This window comes from Trichechus manatus, unplaced genomic scaffold, assembly GCF_000243295.1.
Source record: "Trichechus manatus latirostris isolate Lorelei unplaced genomic scaffold, TriManLat1.0 scaffold00044, whole genome shotgun sequence".
NCBI classification, from domain to species: domain Eukaryota; kingdom Metazoa; phylum Chordata; class Mammalia; order Sirenia; family Trichechidae; genus Trichechus; species Trichechus manatus.
In genome coordinates this window covers 12,352,782-12,378,357 of record NW_004443980.1, presented here as the reverse complement: position 1 = coordinate 12,378,357, position 25,576 = coordinate 12,352,782, and the positions used below count along the sequence as shown (strand labels likewise).

The window sequence follows — 25,576 nt, the reverse complement described above, 5'->3', positions numbered from 1 at the left end:
GCAGACTCAACCTTGCTTAAACAGTTATTGATCTACTAAGGATGAGATTAAGGAAATTATAGCGCTGAATTAACCATATAATTAAACCCAAACTCCTAAATATTTAGTTAGGAAGGCACAGTTAAAGTTAATTTTTCATGGATGCTACTACCCTATCTAACATCAATTTTTAGTGATTCCCAAGGCTCTATTATAAAAAAGGACATAGAAGCTCTTCCAGATCTTCTGGTGTGCAAAGAATGTCAATGAGTAATAGAATAATCCCCACAGAAGAATGACAACACTTGTTGCCACAATTTAAAAATTAGCAGGCAAAATAATCAAACAAGTGTATGATGGAGCAGAGGAAAAAAGCAGATTCCATCCACTTACCACACTGTATATCTTATGATGGTAAGCAACTACTTCTCAATCTACAAGTAAATTTCATAGGCATTTTCTATGTTGACTGTTTTTCACCTCAAGAGAATCCCAACTCCGAGTCTCCTTAGTTACTGAACCTTATTGTCATGTCGCATGATGAACCTGCTACACTCAATTTTAAGGGAAGGATTTGTCATTGACTTGGCTCACACTCTGCTTGAGCTCATGGGTCTGCTGGATATGCTTCTCCTCGGCATCACTGATTTCACCTGGAGGAAGTGACACTGCCAGCCTGCTCACCCTGGGCCTCTCTAAGTGCTGAACCATTATCGGACCATCAACTGAAGTCTCTGCTCAGCTACACTGCAGCATGGCTGGCGGAGGGGAGAATCGGCTCAGCCACACCAACTGGGCTTTCTGCCTGCTTTGTCTGCACACAGGGTGGGAGCTGGGACTTCAGCCTTCTTCTGCAGGGTTAACACAGAGCAGTCAGCCCAGGAATGCAGGGGTGCACAATGGTGGGATCCACTGTCAGATGAAATCATCTGGCAGGGTGGGTGATCCTGTGATTGTAACAGGTTTCACTGATTCAGAAGCAGAGCTCTCTGATTTGCAACATTTAGAAGCGAGCTAGCTCTATGGTAAAAACTGTGGTGTCCCGGCATCAGGGTTGAGGGGAAGGCACAAGAAGTGCTGAGGCTGAGTGTCTGGATGGTCACAGTCAAAATTCTGCTATCGGTCACCGAAGGCTGTTAGTAAAGGAATGCACTAAAGATAAAATTATATATGTTATTGTGTATGGTGTGGGGAGGAGAAGGTAAGAGAGACCCAAAATATACATGGAGAAACACAGAGGAAAGACCCAAAGACCTAATACTGAAAAGTTTCAAGGGTAAAATAGACCATCTAATAAATATTTAAACCAACCAAAACCCATTGCCATCAAGTCAATTCTGACTCTTGGTGACCCCATGAGTTTCTTCTATGCCGCCTCTGAGTGGACTCAAACCTTCAGTCTTTTAGTTAGGAGTCATGCACTAACAGTTTGCAGTACTCGGGGACCTAATATATACTTAATCATATACTATTGTAAATATTCCTTGTTTTGAACTAAGTGTCTCAGTTATTTAGAACATCCCGGGACATAAATTTGATTCATTCATTCATTCATTTTTTTCATCCATTCGCCAAACATTTGGGATCCTACCAAGTGCCAGGCAGTTGGCTGATTGCTAAAAATATCCGATTAAGACATAGTCCCTGACCTTGATGAAATCATAGCTCTAAGGAGAAGGAAAGGCAAGCGGATAATTACTGTATGCAAGAGAGGTATGAATGACAGCTATGGGGACACAGAGAAGAGAGTAACTGATTCAGCTGGTAAACACTCAAAAAGAAGGTGACATTTTAGCAAGGTCTTCTGTGGTAAACATACTCCCTGGTGGCACAGTGGTTAAGAGATCGCTGCTAACCAAAGGGTCGGCAGTTTGAATCCACCAGCCCCGCTCCCTGGAAAACACTATGGGGCAGTTCTACTCTGTCTTATAGGGTCACTATGAGTTAGAATCGACTTGATGACAATGGGTTTGGTTTTCTTGTCTGGTTTTTGTGGTAAATCAGTGCTTGCTCAGATGAGAAGGCAGGGGTGGGCTGTTCAAAGGCTGGTATGGAGTTGTGAAAGGACTTGTGTGAAGTAGCTGGTGGGCACAGGGGATAATGCTGGTTCAGAGTGAATGAGGAAGGCTCTTACGTGTGAAGCCAGAACTGTGAACTTTATATGGTAGGCCAGAGGAGATACAACTGGGTAGGGTTTGCCTGGGAGAAAAGATGAAGGCTTGAATTAAGGCAGAGGATCTGGACTGGAGGGATGGAGTAAGGAGTCCTTTGACAGGGAGAGTTGATAAGACATGGTGGCTGACTTGTTACATGGGAGGAGGGGCAGAAGGAGACCAGGATGACTCAGCTCGGGAAGTACCTCATAGACCTAGAGAAGGACTAAAGGTGGAGGTCTGAGAAGGAAGATCAGGAATTTGGTTTTGGACATGCTGTCTGAAGGCCACCCTGATGGAGAAGAAACATAGATTGGGGGGTTCAGAAAGAAATCACAGGTCAAAGAGACACGTCTCAGATTTTCTGGGCCATTCTCTTTCATGTAATTTTACTCTTTTCCATAGGGTAATTAATGAAAAGCAAAATTAAACTTAATTGAATTTCACACTTCTTTCCTTATAAAGTTTTATACTTTTTCACATATTCACAACTTACAAAACAAAACAACCAAAAAAAAAAAAAAAAAACTAATTTGGCTTAGGTTTGAAAAATACTCTCCAGTCTTTATGTGGTCCAGTTTACTTCTCTCATTTCTGCACAGACTTCCCCTAAACCAGCCATTTGTCTTGCAAATGAAAGTTCTTGAATACACAAAAGGACTTGAAAGAGTGCTTGGGTCAGCATGAATTCATCATCATTAGGGAAAAACCATCTCAAAGAGTATGCCCTAATGAATGGGATTCAAGGGCAGCATATTTTTAAAATCATAAATCAGGATGACTGTGAGTATGAATGTCACAGTTAAAGACCACACAGTATTCATTGTCTATAGCAGGGAACACCAAAGAGCAGGTCCTTGAACTCGACTACCATGTACTACTTCCCGTGTATAATCTCTATTATTTGTTCTAAGCACAATAAAGCCATAATAAGTTAAGCCCATAAAAACCCATTGCCTTCCAGTCAATTCCCAACTCATGGTGACCCTATAGACTAGAGCAGAACTGCCCCCCACAGGGTTTCCAAGGCTGTAAATCTTTTTTTTTTTTTTTAATTTTTATTGTGTTTTAGGTGAAAGTTTCCAGTACAAATTAACTTTCCACTCAAAAATGTATACACAAATTGTTTCGTGACATTGGTTGCAATCCCCACAATATGTCAGCACTCGCCCCCTTTCCCTTTCCACCCCAGGTTCCCCGTGTCCATTTGTCCAGTTTTCCTGTCCTTTCCTGCCTTCTTGTCTTTGCTTTTGGGAAGGTGTTGCCCATTTGGTCTCGTATATTTGATTGAACTAAGAAGCAAGATCCTCACGTGCCAAGGCTGTGAATCATTGCAGAAGCAGACTGCCACATCTTTCTCTTGCTGAGCAGCTCGTAGGTTTGAACTGCCAACCCCTTGGTTAGGAGCTAAGCACTTAACTACTGCGCCACAAGGGCTCCTTCCACAATAAGTCAGAACCTATTCAAATAGATTCTGCCTCATATCAACCCTGTAGGACAGAGCAGAACTGCCCCATAGGGTTTCCAAGGAGTTGCTGGTGGATTTGACCTGCTAACCTTTTGGTTAGTAGCCAATCTCTTAACCACTGTGCCACCAGGGCTCCACAAATTCTTTAAAACTCTTTAAATCTCTACGTCTCAGAGAAAAGAGATAAATAGCAAACAAGATAGGATCAGCCCTTGTCCAAAAAAAGCAGCTCAGAGAAGTTGTCCTACAGGCCGAACAGATGCAGATCAATCCCCACCCAGTGCCTTCGCTGCCCTGTGGTTTACAGAAAGGTGGCCGCAAGGCCCCACATAAGCCATATCACTTTAAAATGATAAATTCTGTAATTGCTACTTATTTATTCAAGAAAGTATGCCTAAAAGTTTTGGAAGTATTATCAACAGAAAGTGCTTTCAATCAGAAAATTTAAATTTACTAGTCATACCTTACAAATCTTTCCCCTTAAATTCTGTTTTAAGTGTTTTGCCTAAATTAGGTTGAGGATTGTGAAAAAATTAAAAGGGATCGACTTCAAAATTATGTTTGAATGACAGTCTTAGATGTTATAATAGAGCCCCTAGTACATCCAGTGGAGTCCCTGGGTGTTGCCAACGGTTAATATGCTCAGCTCCTAACAGAAAGGTTGGAGGTTTGAGTTCACCCAGAGGCACCTCAGAAGAAAGGCCTGGTGATCTACTTCTGAAAAATCAGCCATTGAAAACCCTATGGAGCAGTTCTACTCTGATGCACATGGGTCGCTATGAGTCAGCATCAACTAGAAGGCAACTGGTTTTAGTAGAGCCAGCAGGTATAAATTAACATTACGAAGGATATACAGAACCTTCATGAAATTGATAATCACTTTTTACAGATAAAAACCACGACTAGCGATTATTTATTGGCTTATGTATATATACACCTGTGCAGATACATACACACACTTAAACATAAACATGCATATACTTGTAAGTATACATCTTTCAAAATTTCTCCCAAATCCGTAAGACTAGGTAATATAACGATTTTTTTGTTCACTTTCCCCACCCCCAAATATCTGGATATCTGCAGAGTTCAGAGCACACTTCTTACTTGAAAAAGACCTTCATAAACTATCTTGAGAAGCATTTTGTCTTCAGTCTTCTCAGGGGCGGAGAGCTCCGACCAGGACCTCATTTACCCAGAAATAAACCACATTTAAACACGCTCCCTAAGAAAGAGAGGGGCACTGAGGGCAAACCTGCAAATTCCTGGGCTGTATGAGGCATCTGGATTTTGAGCTCTGGGTAGAAAGACAACTGAAGTATTGCAAGGGTAAAGGTTCCCCACTGCCATTGAGTAGAACTGCCCCACACAGAGTGTTTCCAAGGGTTTTCAAGGCCGTAATCTTTATGGAAGCAGATTGCCACATCTTTCTCCAGAGGAACGGCTGGTGGGGTTGAACTGCTGACTTTTAGCTCAGCAGTTGAGTGCTTAATCACTGCGTCACCAGGGCTCCTTAGGTAAAGGTTAGGCTCCTCCAAAGAACACAAACACAGCCTTTTTCCTTCCATTCCTCCTGACTGCTTTCTTTCTCATAGTCCTTGTATCCACTGCATCCCTTGTTGCAGCTAAATAGCTGTGAAAGAGCCTTAAATCCATTTAGTGTCCTAAATATCTGCAGAAACTGATTATGTCCTTATAGGCAGCAGGCTTGCCTACATAAAACACCTCAAAAAAATCTTCCCAGCTTAATTTTTTCTTTTTAATGCTATTTGGGCTCACGATAGACCCTTAATTCTGTAGGGTTCAGAGGGAAATTCTTCCTTTAAGGATAACATTTTTCCAAATCCTCTATGAATAGCTCCTAAGAGATTCTCAAAGGCATGTATCAAAAGAAACAAGTTGACTTCCCCCACCCCACCTTGTTATTGTTGCTTTTAAACACTAAAAGCTTAGGTTGGATTCTTTTACTGGCAAAAGAGACGAAAGAAAGTATAGGACTTTAGATGTAGTGCTGAAGCTGATGAACCTTGGCCCCAGATCGAAGAATTATAACAGAGGAAGGCAGGAAGTGATTCTGGCTCTCAGGATACCCAGAGGAGCAAGAGAGAGTCAGAGAGAAGAGGGAGGAGCGCTATGTGCTGGACACCATGGAACGGAAAGCCTCTGTAACAGATTCCCAGACAGAGGTCTGTGCGCTCGGGTTTCGGTCCTGAGCACAGCGGAGCCGCCAGCCAGTCTGGCGGGAAGCCCAGTAAACAGAGAATTAATGCAGTCAGACCCATACGTTAGGAGGCATGGGCCGGAATCGGAAGGTGAGGAGGAAAAAGGGCCTTCTGGGGTTTCATCTTAAGATGGGTAAAATGAACATCGTGTGACACTGTGAATCCATTTCAGCCCTGTTAAACCCGAGGCCAAAACGCTAACCTCTGACATTGTATTTCTGAACTTCCTGGACAGATGAGGTGAGGCATTTGGTTCATTTAAGGTATGGGATGGGGATAGAAAGAAAGAAAAACATGCTGATCCAATTATTTTAAAAAAGAAAGAAAAATAGGATGTTTTTAGCAATTAAGCAAAGAGAGGAAGGTTAAACTGCTCAAACAAATGGAAAGATATCAGGCAGCCAGTGACTTTTTAAAATTGGTATAAATCCCAAAACATTTCAGGGAACTGTGTTGTCATTGTTAGCTGCCTCCCAGTTAGCCTGACGCATGGCAACACTATGCACAACAGAGCGGAACAGTGTCCAGTCCTGCACCATCCCCATGATCAGTTGTGGACTGGACTGCTGTGATCCATTGGGTTTTCACTGGCTGATTGTCAGAAGTAGACCACTAGGCCTTTCTTCCTCGTCTGTCTTAGTCTGGAAGCTCTACTGAAACCTCTTCAGTAAGACAGCAACACTTAAACCTCCAATGACAGACGGGTGGTGGCCGTGCATGAGGTGCACTAGCTGGGAATCAAACCCAGGCCTTCTTTGTGTGAAGTGAAAATTCTATCACTGAACCACCACTGCCTATTCAGGGACCTGTGGATTCTCTTACTAATGCATAGACTCAAATATTTTGAGAAGTAACAAAACAAAGTATTGCATTGGGCAAATCTTCTGCAAAAGACCTCTTTCAAGTATTAAAAAACTAAGATGTCACTTTGAAGACTATGGTGTACCTAACCCAAGCCATGGTATTTTCAATCGCCTCATATGCATTCAAAAGCTGGACAATGAATTAGAAGACCAAAGAAGAACTGATGCCTTTGAATTACGGTGTTGGTGAGGAATATTGAATATACCATGGACTGCCAGAAGAACAAACAAATCTTGTCTTGGAAGAAGTACAGTGAGAATGTTCCTTAGAAGTGAGGATGGCGAGCTTTGGTCTCATGTACTTTGGACATGTTATTAGGAAGGACCAGTTCCTGGAGAAGGACGTCACATTGGTTAAAGTAGAGGGTCATCAAAAAAGAGGAAGACCCTCAACGAGATGGACTCACACAGTGGCTGCAACAATGGGCTCAAACGTAGCAACGATTGTGAGGATGGCGCAGGGTGGGGCAGTGTTTTGTTTTGTTGTACACAGGGTAGCCATGAGTCAGAACTGACTCAGCAACACCTCACAACAACAACAGCAACAAAACAAAAACCCATGAGACTATTATGATTTTAATGGCTCCTTACAATATACAGCATTTATTAGGATTTTTCAATCTAGAAAAGCAAGAGGAAGAAAGTAAAAACACCAATAAATCTCCCTGCCTAGAATACCCCTACTGAGCAAAAACAAAGCAATACATATACATTAGAAGAAAGAAATGAAATGAAAATAAAAGTCGACTTTCCTATCCTGACCCCTCCCCACCCAGCTTTTCTCTCTAAAGGTAACCACTGTTAACAGATTCTAGCAGATCCACCCAGAGAAAAAGTGATACATACAGCACACATCGTGTATAGTTTTCTCTGCGTAACCTTACTTTACTTACACAAAAGTGCTAATATCCTACACACTGTTCTGTACTTTGCTTTCTTTCACTTAACATACCTTGGAAATCTATTCATATTTACATTATTTATAACGCTGCAATAATATCCTTAGACATATCTCCTGATGTTCTTATATAAGTATCTTTATAAGAAATTCTGAGTGGTGGAAAGTAGAAATAAAAGAGTATCTGAATGTTTCATTCTGAGAGGTACTGTCAAATTGCACTCCAAAAGGAATTAACATCAATTTTATGCCCACCAAGTGTTTTTTTAACTTTTAATTTCTGCCATTCCTGAATGATGAGAAAAGGCATAAATTACATAACCAATGCACTATACCAGTGATATCTACATTTCAAGCTTTCATTACAAATAATAAAGGTCACAAACACATCAAAACCTGCCCTTTTTTCAGCAGTTGACTCATTGCTAAGGGTGGTACATCCAGCAAGAATAGGAGAGGACTGGTTTCTGGGTATCTTTTCTCCTTTGTGACTCTCAAAATGGTGACTCTGATTTCTTTAGGGTCTCTACTAACTACATTAATGGTGCTATGAAGATCATATACTAGTTATATACTATTTCTAACTACTTAGCACTTGTGTCAGGCACTACGCTTGATGAATTAAAACCATGGTTTTCAAAGTGTGGTTCCTGGAACGGCAGCATCAGCATCGCTTGGAATTAGAAATGCAAATACTCAGACCCCAGACCTACTGAATCAGAAACTCTGGGGCTGGGACCCAGCAGTCTGTGTTTTAACTAGCCCTCCAGGTGATTCTGAGGCACCCTCAAGTTTGAGAATCACTGATTTATTTCATTTAACTTTGCCAACAACCTTCTGAGGTAGGTGCTATTGTTATACCCATTTCACTGATGAAGAAACTGAGTTTCACAGAGAGCAGTCTAATTACTTGTTCAAGCTCATATACTTAGCAGGTGGTAAAGTTGGTAATAGAAATTAAGTCTGCCCAAGTTCAAATCATGTATTTACACCCATTATATTTTGAGCCAGAGTCTTATGGGCACAGTGGGTATAACGTCCCAAATATTATACTCATCACTGGAGGTAAAAAGATCCAGAAATGCAGCTTGGTCCTGAGCTGCCTGCCGTCCCGTGGGGAGACAGCCATACAGACAGCTGAAGCACTGCATGAGGCACCAAGGCAGACCCGGGAAAGAACACGTTTGTCCAGGGGAGGCAGGAAAGGCTTAGTCAACTCTGGGCTGAAACCTGAAGGTAAGTAGAATGTTACAACAGAAAGCAGCCGAACATGTGAGGTGGTACTGCAGGGCCAAAACCAAAAAAACCAGGTCAGTTGCCAGCGAGTCCATTCTGACTCATAGCAACCCTACAGGGACCCTATAGGACAGGGCAGAACTGCCCCACAGGGTTTCCAAGGAGTGCCTGGTAGAGTCGAACTGCTGACCTTTTGGTTAGCAGCCACAGCTCTTAACCACTATGCCACCAGGGTTTGGATATATTTACTGAGAAATCTGAACCACAGTGAAGCAGCAGCAAAGTGTCTGGAAAATGGGCCCCTATTTCTTTTTATGGGTCTACCACTCAAACTCTCTCCCATCAGTCTAAAACTCATTCTGTCTTACTTTTGTTTATTTTTCATTGTTGTTGAATGATATGATTCAGCAAGGGAAACTTAAGGAGGTGGAGCTGAGGGAATGTTCTCGGGGCTGAAATGAACAAGGGTTTGGGGCTGCATGTGAGAGAGAGGGAGAGTTGGGAGGTCTGTGCTGGTAAACCTTAGCTCCACCACTGACGAGCTGTGTAACCTGGAGAAAGTCTATCTGCTTGAATCCCAGGGCAAAAGGGGACGGGGCCAGACAAGGGTGATATTCTTTCTAGCTCTGTGATCCTACAGAACAGTGATTTGTAAACGTTTTCTGTAAAGAGACAGAGAGTAAATATTTTTGGCCTTGCAGGTCACACAACTGCTCTGTGCTTATAGTGAGAAAGCAGCCATAGAATATGTCAGTGAATGGACATAGCTGTGTTGCAATAAAACTTTATTTACAAAAGCAGGGTCAGAGTTTGCCAATCCTACTATTCAGTATCAGTTGCTGTCGAGACAATTCCTCCTCATGGCAACCCCAGGCGTGTCAGAGTAGAACTGTACTCTGTAGGGTTTGCAATGGCTGATTTTTCAGAAGAAGATTGCCAGCCCTTTCTTCTGAGGTGTCTCCAGGTGGCCTTGAAGCTCCAATCTTTCAGAGAGCAGCCGAGTGTGTTAACTGTTTGCACCACCCGGGGACTCCAGACGGTGCCTGCCTGTTTCAGCAGTTTGTCACCATAGACAGCAATCCTCTCACTGCCTGTGGCTACTCTTCCCTGATTCTCCCAGGGCGAGGTTTTCCCTTATTTAAACGTGAAGACAAAGGTCTACTCCTTATTCATTTGCAGAGTCAATAACACATCATCTCTGCCGTAATTTTACTATAGACGCTTCAGGTTTCCTCAAATCCAGTTGGAAACTGTCCTTTAACAAGGTTTTGTGTGTGCAAAGGGGGCATTTTTTGTAGGCTCTTTCCAGTGTAGCTCAGAGATGCCTTCCCGTAGACTCTCTCTCCTACATTCCCCAAAAACCCACTGCCATCGAGTCGATTGACTCATAATGACCCTGTAGGACAGAGAAGAACTGCCCCATTGAGGTTCCAAGGCTGTAATCTTTACAGAAGTAAACCCAAGGCTGTAATCTTTACAGAAGTAAACTGCCACATCTTTCTCATATGGAGAGGCTGGTGGGTTCGAACCACCAAACTTTTGGTTAGCAACTGAGTGCTTTAACCACTGCACCACAGGGCTCCTTTTCCCTACATCCACACCTCTCCCTAATTTTGGCAATGGCATCTTTCCCAGTTCCTAGCAACAGGCTCATATCAAAATAGCAGGGTTTTGACCTTTAACTTCCAAATTTTATATCTTTGATGAATTGCTTTGTCTCCCTCAACATCTACTAGGGTAAATCTTAAAATCTAGCCTTCTACAATTCTTTATTGTTCTAGAGCGTAAGACTCTTAATTTCTCTGTCACATTTTGCTGTCATTAAAAAAAAAAAATCTTTAAAATGCTAATACCATAGTGGTATTTCTTGGCTCGGTGTACATGTTTTTGGCGAGCCTGGAAGAAGAGATAGCACACAGGGCTTTCCTCAGTGCTGGCAGGCTCCCAGCACCCTCCACCCTCTGCTTTGGTATCTTGTGAAATAGAAAATTCTGTGTACAGCCTTGATTTGGATCTTACTGTATAATTTATTTTCTCTAGACATTTGTTCTCTGAGACCAAAGAAGTTTTTTCTTTTTAATGGAAGTAACGTTTATAGCATTTAAAACATTGGCAAATGTAGCCATCCAAGTATGATTTTGAGTAGAAATAGAAAATGTGAATTGCTAAGGCAGTTATGGGGACTTCTTTCCTCTGTGGCTGAACTATAGCAATGACTACCACAGACATGGGAAAACATTTTAACACTTCATAAAACTCTTTCTCGACAGCAGGGGACATAGGAGGCAAATTACCCTTGGTGGAGATAAAAAATGTTTAGCTGAGATGTTCCTAAGAAGTAAATGATTTCAGAAAGAGCTTTCCAGATGAAAGAAATGTGGATGAAGACACTAATCTGCCTAAAAGGGGGGCCACTGTGCACCAAGATCAGAGACCCCTCACATTTCACACCGGCACTGAGCACAGGACCTGGCACTATTTAATATGGACCCAATAAATATTTGCGGAATGAATTTAATCATTCATTCAAACACCTGAGGCTTTTACGATTTTAGTCAAAAAGACAGATGAGGACATGACAGAGGAGACCTGTCAGTGCACAGCGCGGCTGCTCTGACCATAATTTTCACTAGTCTTCAGCACCTGCAGGGCGCCAAGCACACACTCTAAGGGATGCAATGTGGCTTAAAATTCACAGTGCAGCCCAGCAGACAGCCTCCACAGCAGAGCCAGTACACAACATTTGCATGGAGAAATATCTGATCCTTTACAATCAGCTTAGAAGCTTTTGGTATCATGGCTCGGTCCTGGCAACTACTTGACGTGTTTCGACAACGGGTTTATCTGGTCGAACCCTCTAACTGTAGAGATGAGAAAACTCAGACTCAAGAAGTTAAATGACTTTCTCAAAGTCACATGGCTAATCAATGGTCTAGCTGGGATTAGAACCAGGATCTCTTCACACCTAATCACAAAGTGTCTCTACTATCTGCTATTTTCAAGACCTAAAGATGAGGCTGATGCCATTGCCCACCACACGCGTGTAAAGCAAAGTTGCATAAGAGTTCCAACCTTTCCGATCTCCAGGTTGAAATAATACTAGTAACAGCACTGTAATACTACTGTTGTAAGATTCTCAGCTAGAGTGCATTCTATGTGTTCTACTTTAAGGAGAAAGGCATATTAGAGCAAACTCAATTGAGATCATGGCTTACTCAAAAAAGCAATGTTTAGAATATGTTCTGCAGTTATTAGGTTAAGCCCAATTTCCAATACCACCTTCATTTCCATCTATGATATTTGGTCAACACCCAATATTTGTACTGAGGTCTTCTATGTGCTTATAAGAACTATGCCAGGCCTGGGAGTCGTGCGGCAGGTGGGAAAAGAGAACAGTAAATGAGCTCTGTCTCCATTTAGCTTAAAATCTTGCTAGGGGGAAAACCCTGATGTACATAAAATAGAGAATAATTAGCTGTTCAAACAGTAGTATTAACATGTTTTGAAGAGTTAGGAGAAAGGGAGACGGTTGTGAGTTGTAACAGATGGAAAAGGTTTCACGGAAAAAGTGTAATAGAAGTGGGGCTTCAATTCTAGCACGGAGAGGAGGGGAAATATTTCAGGCAAGGGGAACAGCATAAGCAAACGCGTGGAGGTGCGAAAGTGGGTAGTGCTAGTGGCAAATATTACATTTTCTAACCAGATTGTTGTTAGGTATCGTCGAGTGGGTTCTGACTCATAGTAACCCTATGTACAACAGAACAAAACACTGCCCAGTCCTGTGCCATCCTCATAATCGTTGTTTTGCTTGAGCCCATCGTTTCAGCCACTGTGTCAGTCCATCTCATTGAGGGTTGTCCTCTTTTCCTCTGACCCTCTACTTTACCAAGCATGATGTCCTTCTCCAGGAACTGGCCCCTCCTGATAACACGTCCAAAGTACATGAGATGAAGTCCCACCATCATCGCTTCCAAGGAGCATTCTGGCTCTACTGCTTCCATGACAGATTTTGTTCGTTCTTCTAGCCAACACCATATTCTTTGCCAACACCATAATTCAAAGGCATCAATTCTTCTTTGGTTTTCCTTATTCATTGTCTAGCTTTCACATGCATAGGAGGCGGCTGAAAATATCATGGCTTGAGTCAAGTGCACCTTAGTCCTCAAAATGACATCTTTGCTTTTTAACACTTGAAAGAGGTCTTTTGCAGCAGATTTGCCCAATGCAATACGTCATCTGATTTCTTGACTGCTGCTTCCACAGGTGTTGATCGTGGATCCAAGTAAAATGAACTTGACAATTTCAATATTTTCTCCATTTATCATGATGTTGCTTATTGGTCCAGTTGTGAGGTTTTTGATTTCTTTATCTTGAGGTGTAATCCATACTGAAGGCTGCAGTCTTTGTCATCAGTAAGTGCTTCAAACCCTCTTCACTTTCAGCAAGCAAAGCTGTGTCATCTTCATAACACAGGTTGTTAATGAGTCTTCCATCAATCCTGATGCCACATTCTTCTTCATATAGTCCAGCTTCTCAGGTTATTTGCTCAGCATACAGATTGAATGAGTACGGTCAAAGAATACAACCCTGATGCACACATTTCTTGACTTTAAACCACAGAGTATCCCCTTGTTCTGTTTGAACAGCTGCCTTTTGGTCTATGTATAGGTTCTGCATGAGCACAATTAAGTATTCGGGAATTCCCTTTCTTGTAATGTTATCCATAATTCGTTACGATCCACACAGTCTAATGCCTTTGCATAGTCAATAAAACACAGGTGAACATCTTTCTGGTATTCTCTGCTTTCAGACATGATTCATCTGGTATCAGCAATGATTCCGCATTTCATGTCCTCATCTGAATCTGGCTTGCATTTCTGGCAGTCCCCTGTTGATGTACTGCTGCAACTGCTTTTGAGTGATTTTCAGCATAATTTTACTTGCGTGTGATATTAATGATACTGTTTGTTAATTTCTGCATTCTGTTTGACCACCTTTCTTTGGAATGGGCACAAATATGGATCTCTTCCAGTTGGTTGGCCAGGCAGCTGTCCTCCAAATTTCTTGGCATAGATGAGCGAGCACCTCAAGAGCTACATTCATTTGTTGAAACATCTCAATTGGTATGTAGTCAATTCTTGGAGCCTTGTATTCACCAGTGCCTTCAGTGCAGCTTGGACTTTTTCCTTCAGTACCATCAGTTCTTGATCATATGCTACCTCCTGAATTGGCTGAATGTCAACCAATTCTTTTCGGTACAGTGACTCTACATTCCTTCCATTTTCTTTTGATGCTTCCTGCATCGTTCAATAACCCAATAGCAAGTTTGATACCACCAGACTCCTTCAACTTACACCTTTAGTAATATTGTATTTTTATACAAATAACGTGAGGTATTTCCTAAGTGCCACTATACCATTTTTTTTTTACATGCGCTGAGGGAGCGATTGGCAAACAAACATAGAAGGCGCACATTATTTGTGTAAAAATATGGTATACCGTTATAATATCCTCCTCTGATCCTATTCATTTGTCATAAAAAAAACTCAGTGACAGAAAGCAAACTATAGGGGGAGCCAAGTGTATTGGGTTCTTTGTTGTTTTAGTTGCTGTTGAGTTGATTCTGACTCATGGAGACCTCATGCGTGCAGAGTAGAATTATGCTCCATAGGCTGTTCAAGGGCTATGACGTTTTGAATGCAGATCACCAAGCCTGTCTTCTGAGGTATCTCTAGGTGGGCTCAAACACCAATCTTTTGGCTAATATTCAAGTGCTTAACACTTTGCATCACCCAGGGACTCCTTTCTTGGGTGGTTATCTACCCATAAACTGCTAAACGACTATGGCCTTTCATCTGCACTCACTGAGCCTGTTTCCTCCTTTGTAAAATGAGAGGGTTTGACCCAATGGGTCTCTCACGTCCCTTCTAGCTCTGATATTCTACAATTTCTACTTTTTCTCTTTCATGCTCATTTATGGCACGTATTCTTAAATCAATATTCATAAACCCTTCTCCAGTGCCTTCTGTTTTCCAATTTGCCTTTTCCTCACTTAGCTCCCTTCTCTCTCACCAGGAAGCATGATGGGGAAGTACCAAAGTGGGAATATCATGGAGTGTTTAAATTTTCATTTGATCTGTGTGTGTTATAAGAAGGCATGCATGACTGATCATCCTGGCATGCATATTAATAATTGAGTGCTGTGGTACATGCTTCCTGAACTTTATAAACAGCTCCTGTCTGAGCTTTGAAATGACAAGCTTTGCTCGTAACTGAAAAACTGAAAGTGGGCAGGCCTATGGGGAATTCCTATGAAGTATAAATTTTTTTTAAAAGCAAAGGAGATCAAAGCCCAGAAACTTCTGAGTTGGAAAACCTTGGAAAGTTTCTGCAGTATGGACAGGTCAAGAAATGACATAAAGAAGAGACAAGGATGACATAGGAATGAGAGAATTCTGTGCTGAGAAATTCTTCTTCTTCTATATCTGGCAAATGAGAACTCTCCAGCTGGCCTGGAAAGGAAAAGAGAGCCACAGGCAAATCGCAATGGACAACGTCCTCATCAATATCTTAGATGATTGTGCATCCACAGTCAGAAGTAATAAACCACCCAGATAAGAGTGAACGGATGCTAGACTCCCCAAACCTTTGGCTGGGTTTAGTTACTGCCCCTCGACAACTTAAGCTGAGGCTTAGATGAAAACAATGCCTATTTGATTATATTCAATACCTGATCATGGGTGAAACCAGAGATGGAAAGAAGGTTGGTCTATTTCAACAAATGCTGGCAGAAATGAACACCATCAAAGCTAGAAGGTAAATGTTGGACTTCGATGTAAACCTTGCAATAAATCATGACTTTATCTTCATGTTATTATCAATAGCTCTTGATGTTTTTCTTTGAACCACTATGAAAGCAAGGACAACTCTGACAAGCCAGACAAGGAAATAGCTGGATCCAATCTAGCTTAATGGACTCACACCTGAAGCTTCTCCTGTCCCATTCAAACGAATGGCTATCTCCAGTAAAGGTCTGCAAATTGTACCTGAACTTCCCTGGAAGCTATTAAGAGCCTTCCCTTCAGGACACCAGTCCTGCCCTACTTTCTAAGATACACTAGTTTGTCAATAGCCCTGTTTCTCAACTGCCTTAGACTGACTTCCAGACACTGTGGGCTTTCTAATGAACGGGCTGCTCTAGAAAGCTGTGGAGATCTGCATCGACACTGTGGGGATCTTTTACATGGGAGGGGCATGCTGGGCTACTGCCAAATAACCAGGAAAATTCCAACTGTCCAGGAGAAAGAAAGCTGAGATGACATTCCTGAATTTTACTGCTTAATAATCCTAGTTTTATCTTCCGTGAGAAAGACAAAACGTGATCCCTGTGGCATCTGCCAGGAATATCAATGCAGATAAATGAATGTGTGACTGGTTCTGCTTTGGGGAAAGCAGAGAGTGTGTCAATAACTGCGGACTTCAGCTGTTACTGTTTTAGAAGCAGCCCTACAGCATCCACTCCAAAATCACACTGTTATCGGCTGGGGAAAACAGAAAATGTGGTTGAGGCAGGCAAACATATCTCCAGCTGAGGGAGGAAATGAGATAAATTTCAAATTCAAAAGAGAATGAAATATGCACATACCTACCAACTGCCAGGTTACTGCTAATATTTTCACAACGAATGTTAGGATCTGGGGAACAGTCATCTTTGTAAAGGCGCATAGGAGAGAAAGAAAAATTCTGAGGTTGCTTAGTGAGACATGCAATCTTCCCATTCTACCTCAAAGGCTTAATTCCAACTCAGGCTCCCACTGACGGTGTCTCCCATCTTCAAGTCGTCAAGAAGGGTCTTGGCTATGACGGACACATGCTGAGCCCCCCAGAGCTCCATGGCTGGTATGTGTGCCCCTTGGCCAGCACTGTGGGGCTGTCAGGATGAGCTGGGATTTTCACAATCTCTGTTGATATCTGCAGGCTATTGAAGTACGTCACAGAATCAAATTACAGGGGAGAAGGGGGTCCTTCAAACAGTAATAGGTAGATGGGAAATATACAGGTTGTCTTGACTCTGGCAAATGGGGATAAGTTAACATGAACCTTTCTGTTAACTCTTTCATTCCAACTTTCCTAATATCCCCTAGCCTGCTACCAGGTGTCTGGTAAGGTGTAGCGATGGCCAATAAAAAAGTATAGCTAGTGAACTCTTTCTCTGATTTGTTTGATTACAAAGGCAAGCAGAAACCCCATCGCCCGCAGACAGTGCTAACGCCAAGGCCAAACTCCTCTACCAGGTCACTGGGATTCTCTGAGCTCACCGTTTCAGGCTTCCTGCCTGCCCGCCTTCCTGTTTAATCTCATTCATTCACTCAAACATCCACTAAATATTTGTTGCATATTTCTATATTCCAGGTGTTGGATATACATTGATGACTAAAAGAGACATGTCCCCCTTTTCTTTGCAATGCTTAGTATGGTAATAAAAAATAGACAAATCATTAAATAATTACACATTTTGGTAAGTGAAATGAAGGATGTAATAAGGTGCAGTGACAGCAAACCTAGTACAAGAGGGTGGATCAGAAAGGCCTCTCTGAGGGGGTGGCTTTTCAGCCAAGACATAAAGGACGAGGATTCAAGCATGCAAAGAGTAGGAGGGAGCGCATTCCAGGTAGAGGGAACAGAATGTGTGAAGACTTGGAGGTGGGAGGTAGCTTTGGTGGGCTCAGCAAGAAGGTCAGTGGTGATGATGCATAGTGAGTGAAGGGAAAATCAAGGTTGAAGAGGCAGGTACAGAGAGCTTATAAACTGGGGCGTTTCCAGTGACCAGCTGCTGCTGAGTCCACTCTGACTCACGGAGACCCCATGTGTGTCACAGTAGAACTGTGCTCCACAGGGCTTTCAATGGCTGATTTTTTGGAAGTATATCACCAGGCCTCCTTCTGAGGTGCCTCTGGTGGACCTGAACCTTGAACCTTCTGGTTAGGAGCCAAGTGCTTTAACCATCTGTACCAGCCAGGGACTCCCATTTGGACATGGAGAGTGAATATTAATTTATGCAAAATGAAGTCTACTCAAGGGATTTAAGTGGGGGAGATGTGATCAGATTTATATTTGGATAAGATTAATCTGCATGATGTGTGATAAATAGATGGACCTGGAATAAAAGTGGAAAGGGAAGGACTATGTATGGCAGAAACTGCAAAATGCCTCCCCGTTGCCATTCTCCCTTCTTCCTTATTATGAGAATTTCGATTTTATTCTAGGGAGCAATATTTCCTAGTTTCCTTATAGCTAGGCATGGCCAACTGCAATGACTTTTCCCAGTGAGACCTGAATGGAAGTCTGTTTGGGATTTTGGGGTATATTTTGCTTTCTTGCTGTAAAGGTACAAACTCATCCTCTCCTTCTTAGTTATTCTAGCCTGGGAAAAAAGGATGCAATGGCAGGAGCAGCAGCATCCACCTTAGACAACCATCTAGGGAAAGCTAACAGCATCCTCCAACCTTGGCTCTGACACCTCTATCTGGATTTTACAGTGTATAAAAAAGACAAATTCAATTTTTAAGAAGGTACTGTTTGGTAGGGTTTTCTGTTACTCACTGATGACAGAGCATCTAACTGACAAACCTGACTACTGTAGTAGTTCAGAAGGCCTGGACTTGAGAGTGGTAGTGTTTAAAATGAAGAAAAGTGAGTCAAACAGGGGATGCATTTTTGAAGGTAGAAACAATGGGACCTCCTGATGGCTGAGATGTGAGATTTGGTGGTGGGCGATGGAAGGTGTAAAAATTACTCACAGGATTTTGAACTGAGAATTTATTAAAATATGAAAGAAAAACCAGAAGGGAAACAGGTTCGACGGTTAAAAGCAAGGATTCAGTTTTTGATATGTTAAGGCTGAGGTGCCTAACAGGTATCTATTGTGGTAGTCTCCACTCCTGTGGTTTTCATGAGAAGGCATTTCCTTCCAATATTCCTGGTCCTACTTCACCCCTTAATTCACTCTTTCTCCGGAGGAGTGAGCTAGCCCAAGGCCTTCTCGTCTGCTCCTGGAGCCAACCTGCCAAGGAACAGCACTCGTTCTGTCTGCTCCTCCTCGTGGGAGGTGGCACAGGTGCACGATCCACAGGAAGAGGCCCCTGGACTTCAGTGCTGCCTGGGGCTAGATCCTCAAGTTTAACCCTGGCGTTCAGCATTAGCAAGGCCATTACTGCTGCACATCTAAATCTTATTTTCCAGTTCAGCTTTTATCAGTGATAAAAAGCTGATATTTTAATCCCCACATGCTAGTCTTTTTTGTCTATCTCTCAGTGGTTTTAAACCTGGGCTTACTCACACCTGATAAGGTCAGGTAGGCACTTTGCGTTCTTCCAGTCACATCATAAAGGCCTCACTTCAATAGGTGGCTCTTTCATTAGACATTGCAAAAACAAAACAAAACAAACACACACCTTAATTTCCCCCTAACCCATGGCTACCCTTCTGTCTTGTTAGAGTCAAGGGTTGAGTCTTCTGAGCCAGCTGGGACTCTAAGCTACACGAGAATGAGAATTTATTTAGAATCGATGTTAGCAAGCAAAAGGTAAATATACAGTTATCATCTTACTGTTCAGGGATATGGCTTCTTGCCATAACTTTGCAGAAACTGTATTTTTAGGATTGTTCTGTCTTGCTCTCTCCTTTCTCTCCACCTACCAATCCATTCTTATCTTCCTTCTACCCACTAATCTGTTCTTCCCTCCTTTAAAAGGTGGTGTCAATATTAGTTTTCTTTATCCCATTCCTGGTAGCAGAGTAGTTAAGCGCTTGGCTGCTAACTGGAAGGTCAGTGGTTCGAACCCACCAGCTGCTCTGCGTGACAATGACCTGGTGATCTGCTTCCGTAAAGATTACAACCTAGGAAACCCTATGGGGCAGTTCTACTCTGTCATACAGGAATCAGTATGAATCAGAATCAACTCGAGAGGGCACACAACAACAACATTCCATCCCTAGGAGCCCTAACTTTAGAATTGCTAGACACACAGAGTTGGATTAAGTGCTGTTCCTCCAGGCTGGCGAGTCTGATATTGGTCTGTATGGGATAGAGCAGCTCTGGCTTCCTATTCCTATTCCTTTTCTATAAAGACAGGTTTCCAGATTGATTTCATCCGGGATATTTGGTCACTTACCAAAGTTTGTTGGTAAATTTCATGTATGATACTCTCTCAGCTGCTGCAAAAACTGTCTTTTGGCAACAAAGTCATATAAAGCATTTAAGATCCTGGTCTTTCATCCCCCTTTTCCATCCCATCCTAACAGATACGTTATCCCTTATATTTTACACTGATTAAAAAGGCTGACAGGCATTTTGGCACTGTCTCATTGAAAATCACACTTATTCTCAGGCTGAATTGTGTGTCATTGTCTCAGTGTCATTTGGTGGGTTTTACAAAGTAAGAGGACACAGGCGGCTGTGATGTATTATACTGCCGTGACGTTAACTACAGACACAGTGCTAATGCCTGTTTAAAAAAAAAAACAAATCAGACACCCTTTTTTTGAATAGAGCCCTGGGGTAATTACCCTGACTATTGTTCTAAGAGAAAGCCCCATTTATACCCCTTCATCAATTTAGGATCTTGACATGAAAAATCACCAGCATTAAGTAGGAAGGCAATTTGCTTTCCAAATGAGGAAAGGACAAAAAAAAAAAAAAAAAAGGCAGAAAAAACATCTACTCCTGAGTTTTCCGTGTTTCTAGCTAAAGCTCACCTCAAACAAAGGCTCCTGAGGAGGAAGAGTTTTCTGACGGCCCGCCCCTTCTTCCTAAAAAGAGCCAGGGACCAGACCGTGTGCTCAGGGTCTGCTCCCTCCTGTCAGCACTAGGAGGACATGGTCTGTGGGGATGGCCTGCAGGGGAGGAATGGCCATGCCGCAGGTGTGCCATGAACTGTGGGTCCAGCAGGTGTGGGCACATCTGGCTGCCCTGCCCTGGTGGCCAGGCCCAGTGTGCTGAGGAAAAGCTACAGAAACATTGCTCACCTTGAGAAGTAAGCTCTCAGGGCAGGGTCCGAGTTCCTCCAAGTTGCCACAGAACATGAGATAGGTTATGAGGTTTGCCATTCAATGTGGAGTAAAATGGGAAATTATTGAACTACTTACCCCCAAATGAAAAACATAACATGAATTAAAAAAAAAAAAAAAAAGAATAGGCAAAATCACAACAAAAGAGATGGCCCGCAAAGCTCTACTTACATTGGGTGAGGATCCCGGTTAAGGCATTTTTAAAAGTCTCCTTGGCTTCCTCCATCTCTTGCTCATGGGTGGCTTTTTCATTCATCAGCCTGCGGACATGGCTGTTGGCCGACTGCACCATGGAATAGAACTGGTTTGCGGAACGCCGGTTCACTTCCCCTCGTTCAATCCAGGAAAGCAGCACTGTGATAGCCTCAGAAAACTTGCTATCATCTGGAAATGTAAAACCACGAGGTAGAAATCATGCCAAGGCAAGAAAGACACTTCACCCTGGTTCCTTTCAAAAGAGAGAGTGTGGTCCATCCTAACAGGTTACCATTTCAAAACCTGACAAATGAGCTTTCCTGAGACTAGCTATTCTATCACTTAGCTTCTCTTTTCTCATCTAATTGTGTGGTATCATTGAACCAACCAAGAAGCAAACGGTGGTTCACCCTTCTCATCTACCACCTCACTGAACTTCATTTTGGAAGGTTTGCTCTGGTTATTCTTAGTAATAAGGTACAGCCTCATTCTTCTACTACCAAACCCTGCTTTCTCTTCACTAAGACGAATGTGAGAAACTGTTGTTAATCTATCTGCCCTCTATTTCATTTCTTTATTCCTCTATCAGAAGTATTATACAGTGATACCATTTTTCTGATTTATAGAATCAGACGAGTTAGTGTTAAAATGTAGACAACGATTACTTTAAAACTGCTTATACTATAAGATATTGTTCCCAAGGCAGATAGTAGGAATAAGTCAACTCTTGCTTGACTGCAGTTCAAAACTAATTTTATTTTAGGTTTAATATAACATATTTGATTAGGCTGAAAAATAGGATATTTCCTTGTTTTCAACAAAAGAGGACATGTTTCCCGGAGTGGTCAGTGTTGACTTCGTAAGGCTAATAGACAACCCCTTTGTACCTGGGTGGAAGTATGTGTGTGTGTCGCAGGGTGGGCTGGGGTAGGAGGGAGGGATGGGAGTGGAGGATGAGATTCCACCTGTAAATAAGTGATAAAGCCTGTTTCTAAGAAAAAAACAGACTTGCTGGTTTGAGCACGGCTACTGGAACAGACCTGTGCTGTATGGATTGGAGGTGGAGAAAAAGCAAGTGTGAAGGTGATTAAGTCAGTTAGAATGGTAAGTTGTATGTCAGTTATTACAACATTAATTGATCCTACTGCTTGAGGCTCACTGCACATTTTCCAGGCAAACCTGAAGGGAGAAAGAAGCCTTTCATTTGTATTTTCCGACTCCTTGCAAAAGTGATTTCAGAACAGTATCCTATATTTTTCAAGTAAACTATGTAGACTGCATTCTAAAAATGAGGAGCAAAATTAGACTGGAAGATTCAGGTTCCTACTCATTCATTCGACAAGTATTGAGTGCGTACTATGTGCCAGACACTGTCCCCTCCATGGGGGGAAACACCAGAGACATCTTTATGTACCTTTTATATAAATATGTACGCGTATACGTGTGTATGTATGCGTATATACACACTACACACACACACATACATATTTTACACATATACACCTAGATAAACGGAGGATAATTCATGTTTGGTGAAGGAATTTTACTTTATTTACTCACTGCATGTTTTCCAATCAACTACTTATTAGTATTTTACACATTATACAAAACCTTCTACTTGCAGAGTGCTCTGTCAATTTTATAAAGTGTCGTACAAATATCTTCAGTACCTTTCTTCCCAGAGGTCTCCCCCTGGATGAGGCACAGCTTCCACAGGGTGGCTTGCTGCTTGCCCGGGAGGTATGAGCGCTGAGTGAAGGAAGCACTTGGCCTGGCTGAATGCCGGGTGGAGTGTGTGCTACCTTCTCCAGGACAGGAAGCAGCTATCAGTGATGTGCTGTTGCTCAGCCGCGATTCCAGGCCCCCTCCCACTGCGGCACTGACAGTCTGGGCTTGTGGATCAAAGCCTTCTTCTGCAAACGCGCCCTCTCTACCCTCACTCTTTAATCAGGGCAGATAACTGGCTCGGAAACGCCCACAGAACATCCTGCGAATGAAAGACTCAAGTTTCCTTAAAAATCTCAGCCCACAAGCTTATCATAGCTGCCTCATACAATTTTGTTAACTCCGGAATTCCAGTGGAAGTCCAACCCTCAGTGAACTCCAGCTGTAGTGGTTTCTCATCTCATTTCATGGACCAAAGCGGCTTGTATGAGATAAAATCCATCACACAGCTTAACATTATGTTCAGTCCATGGAGAGGCTCATAATTTAGCATTATGTTTGTGAGAGGCCCACTGCGACGGTTAAGTCAGAATAAATTCTGCCTCGCTCACACTCGCTATCTCTCTCCCTGCCAATATAAGTTAGGAGAATGGACATCTAAAGAGACAGCAGAAATAAACCTAACACTTATAAGAAACCTTTTTTTTTCCCCTCTTAAAAAAATAACAGCAACACAAAACACTGACTTTGTGTACCATTTTTCCCCTTTGCTGTGACTTTCTATGTGACACACGGAGAGAAAAATCCTCAGCATTTCAGTTATCACGCTTACAAGGAGAAGAAAGACACTGTTCCTCCTCCTTTACCTTGCATACTGGTAAGTTTTTCCTTCTCTCGCTTGCGGTCACTGGTCATAAATCTACTCATGTACTGTCATGAAGAACACTCTTGCATTTTAAAAATGTATATTCGCTCAGGAGTCCCTGGGTGGCACAAACAGTTAACATGCTCCCTGCTCACCTAAAGGGTGGAGGTTTGAGTCCACCCAGAGGTGCCACGGAAGAAAGGCCTGGCGATCTACTCGTGAGAAATCAGCCACTGGAAACCCTATGGAGCTCAGTTCTCCTCTGACACACGTGGGTTTGCCATGAGTTGCAATCAGCTCCATGGCAACTGGTTTTAAATTTGCTTGAATGATCTGAAAACCAAATTTTATTGATCTTCACCGTTAAAGCCAGAGTACAAATTCACTGGCAGATTATAGTTAATTGACAGATTTCAGAAAGAGGAAACGCCTTTAGGATTAAGCAATTGAAAATACACTATTTAAAAAGTAATTAGACAAGAGATTTTCCAGCATTTTAACCTGTACTAGTAGGCAGAATTTCACTAGCTTAAAAGAAGGACGCAGTTTCGAAAACTCCTAATTGCATCTTCATTTCTGAACTTTCTGAAACTGGCAGGCCTACGTATGATTGATGGACTGACATTCCAATTAAATTAAAAAAACATTAGTTAAGGCATGGTTGGTAACTCTAGTCACTATTTGTTGCCATGTAAGAAGTGACTTCAATTTATATTAATTAAGACTAAGCAGTACCTCTCTCTGGATGGCTACCTGCGCATACTGGGATGGGTCATTTTCAACACCCAACTGTAAATTCAATTTCATATTCAGTGGAAAGATCACTGAGAAAACAGAAAACAATATAAACTAATTAAAACAGGATTTAGATTGCAGCATTATTAGAGCTATTCATGTGGAAAGAAATTAACTCTACTCATAAAAATCACATCACAGACGCACTTATAAAAATTCCAAATGGTTTCTATGCACATGCTTTGGCATAACTCCGAACATGGGTGCCACTTAGAGAGCGTAGTGTGCAGATGTGCTTTTCCACAGTAAGGGTTGGGGGACTCGGTATATTGTGGAACGAATATGGACCATTTGCTCATTAAAAAATGTCCAATGTTTTCTAAACAGGGTCCTCCTGACACCATGCCTGGGTTGCTGTAATTGTCTGTGAGCTGGCTTCCTTGCTGGTTTGTATGCTTCCCATCAACCTGTCCTCTGTTCCTCTGTCATACTCCTCTTTGTTCCATACTACGGCCACGCCTCCCTGCTTTTGCATAAAGTGTGCACTTAACCCTAAGGTGACCTCACACTCAGTCCACCTGGCTAAGTGTTACTCTTCCTTCAAGATTCAGCTAACTGCCATTTCCTAAAGGAAGCTGTTTTGCAACCCCAGGCTGAATTAGGTGTCCCTTGCTATGTTTCCACAATTCTCCACACAGACTGCTATCAAAGCATTCATCACTTCTCCAGTAATTGTTGCTTTATAGATCTGTCTCCAGGTATTGAAGAACTAACATGAAAATCAAATTTTCAGAACACATTTCAATCTTTTGCTGACTCTTTTGAGTTCTTATTTTTGTAGTTTATATTTTATGATACTCTACTTCTAATAGATTTGCAGTGATTAGTACTGGAAAGCTACAAATTCGATGATTAAAAGTTGGGAAACATCACAACTGATGATGAACAGTTTAATTCCTTGTTCAAGAGTGTTGTCACACAGCACACACTACAGGGGAAGTCAGCACATCTGGACTAAACCAAAGCTAAGAAGTTTCCTGAATACAATCAAACACTTTGAGGGACAGAATAGCAGGGGTAGGGGTCTGGGGACCATACTCTCAGGGGACATCTAGGTCAACTGGCATAACAAAACTTATTAAGAAAATGTTCTGCATCCTACTTTGGTGAGTGGCGTCTGGGGTCTTAAAAGCTTGCAAGCGGCCATCTAAGATGCATCAATTGGTCC

At 42.2% G+C, this 25,576-nt stretch overlaps 1 protein-coding gene across 1 annotated transcript in view; it reads right to left on the bottom strand.

Moving 5' to 3' along the window:
- ENOX1 (ecto-NOX disulfide-thiol exchanger 1) overlaps positions 1–25,576 on the bottom strand; it is a 331,173-nt gene that overhangs the window by 146,411 nt on the left and 159,186 nt on the right. The window contains exon 7 of the mRNA XM_004376606.2: positions 21,060–21,272. Coding sequence (XP_004376663.1) covers positions 21,060–21,272 — 213 coding nt within the window. The remainder of the gene's footprint in view (positions 1–21,059; positions 21,273–25,576) is intronic.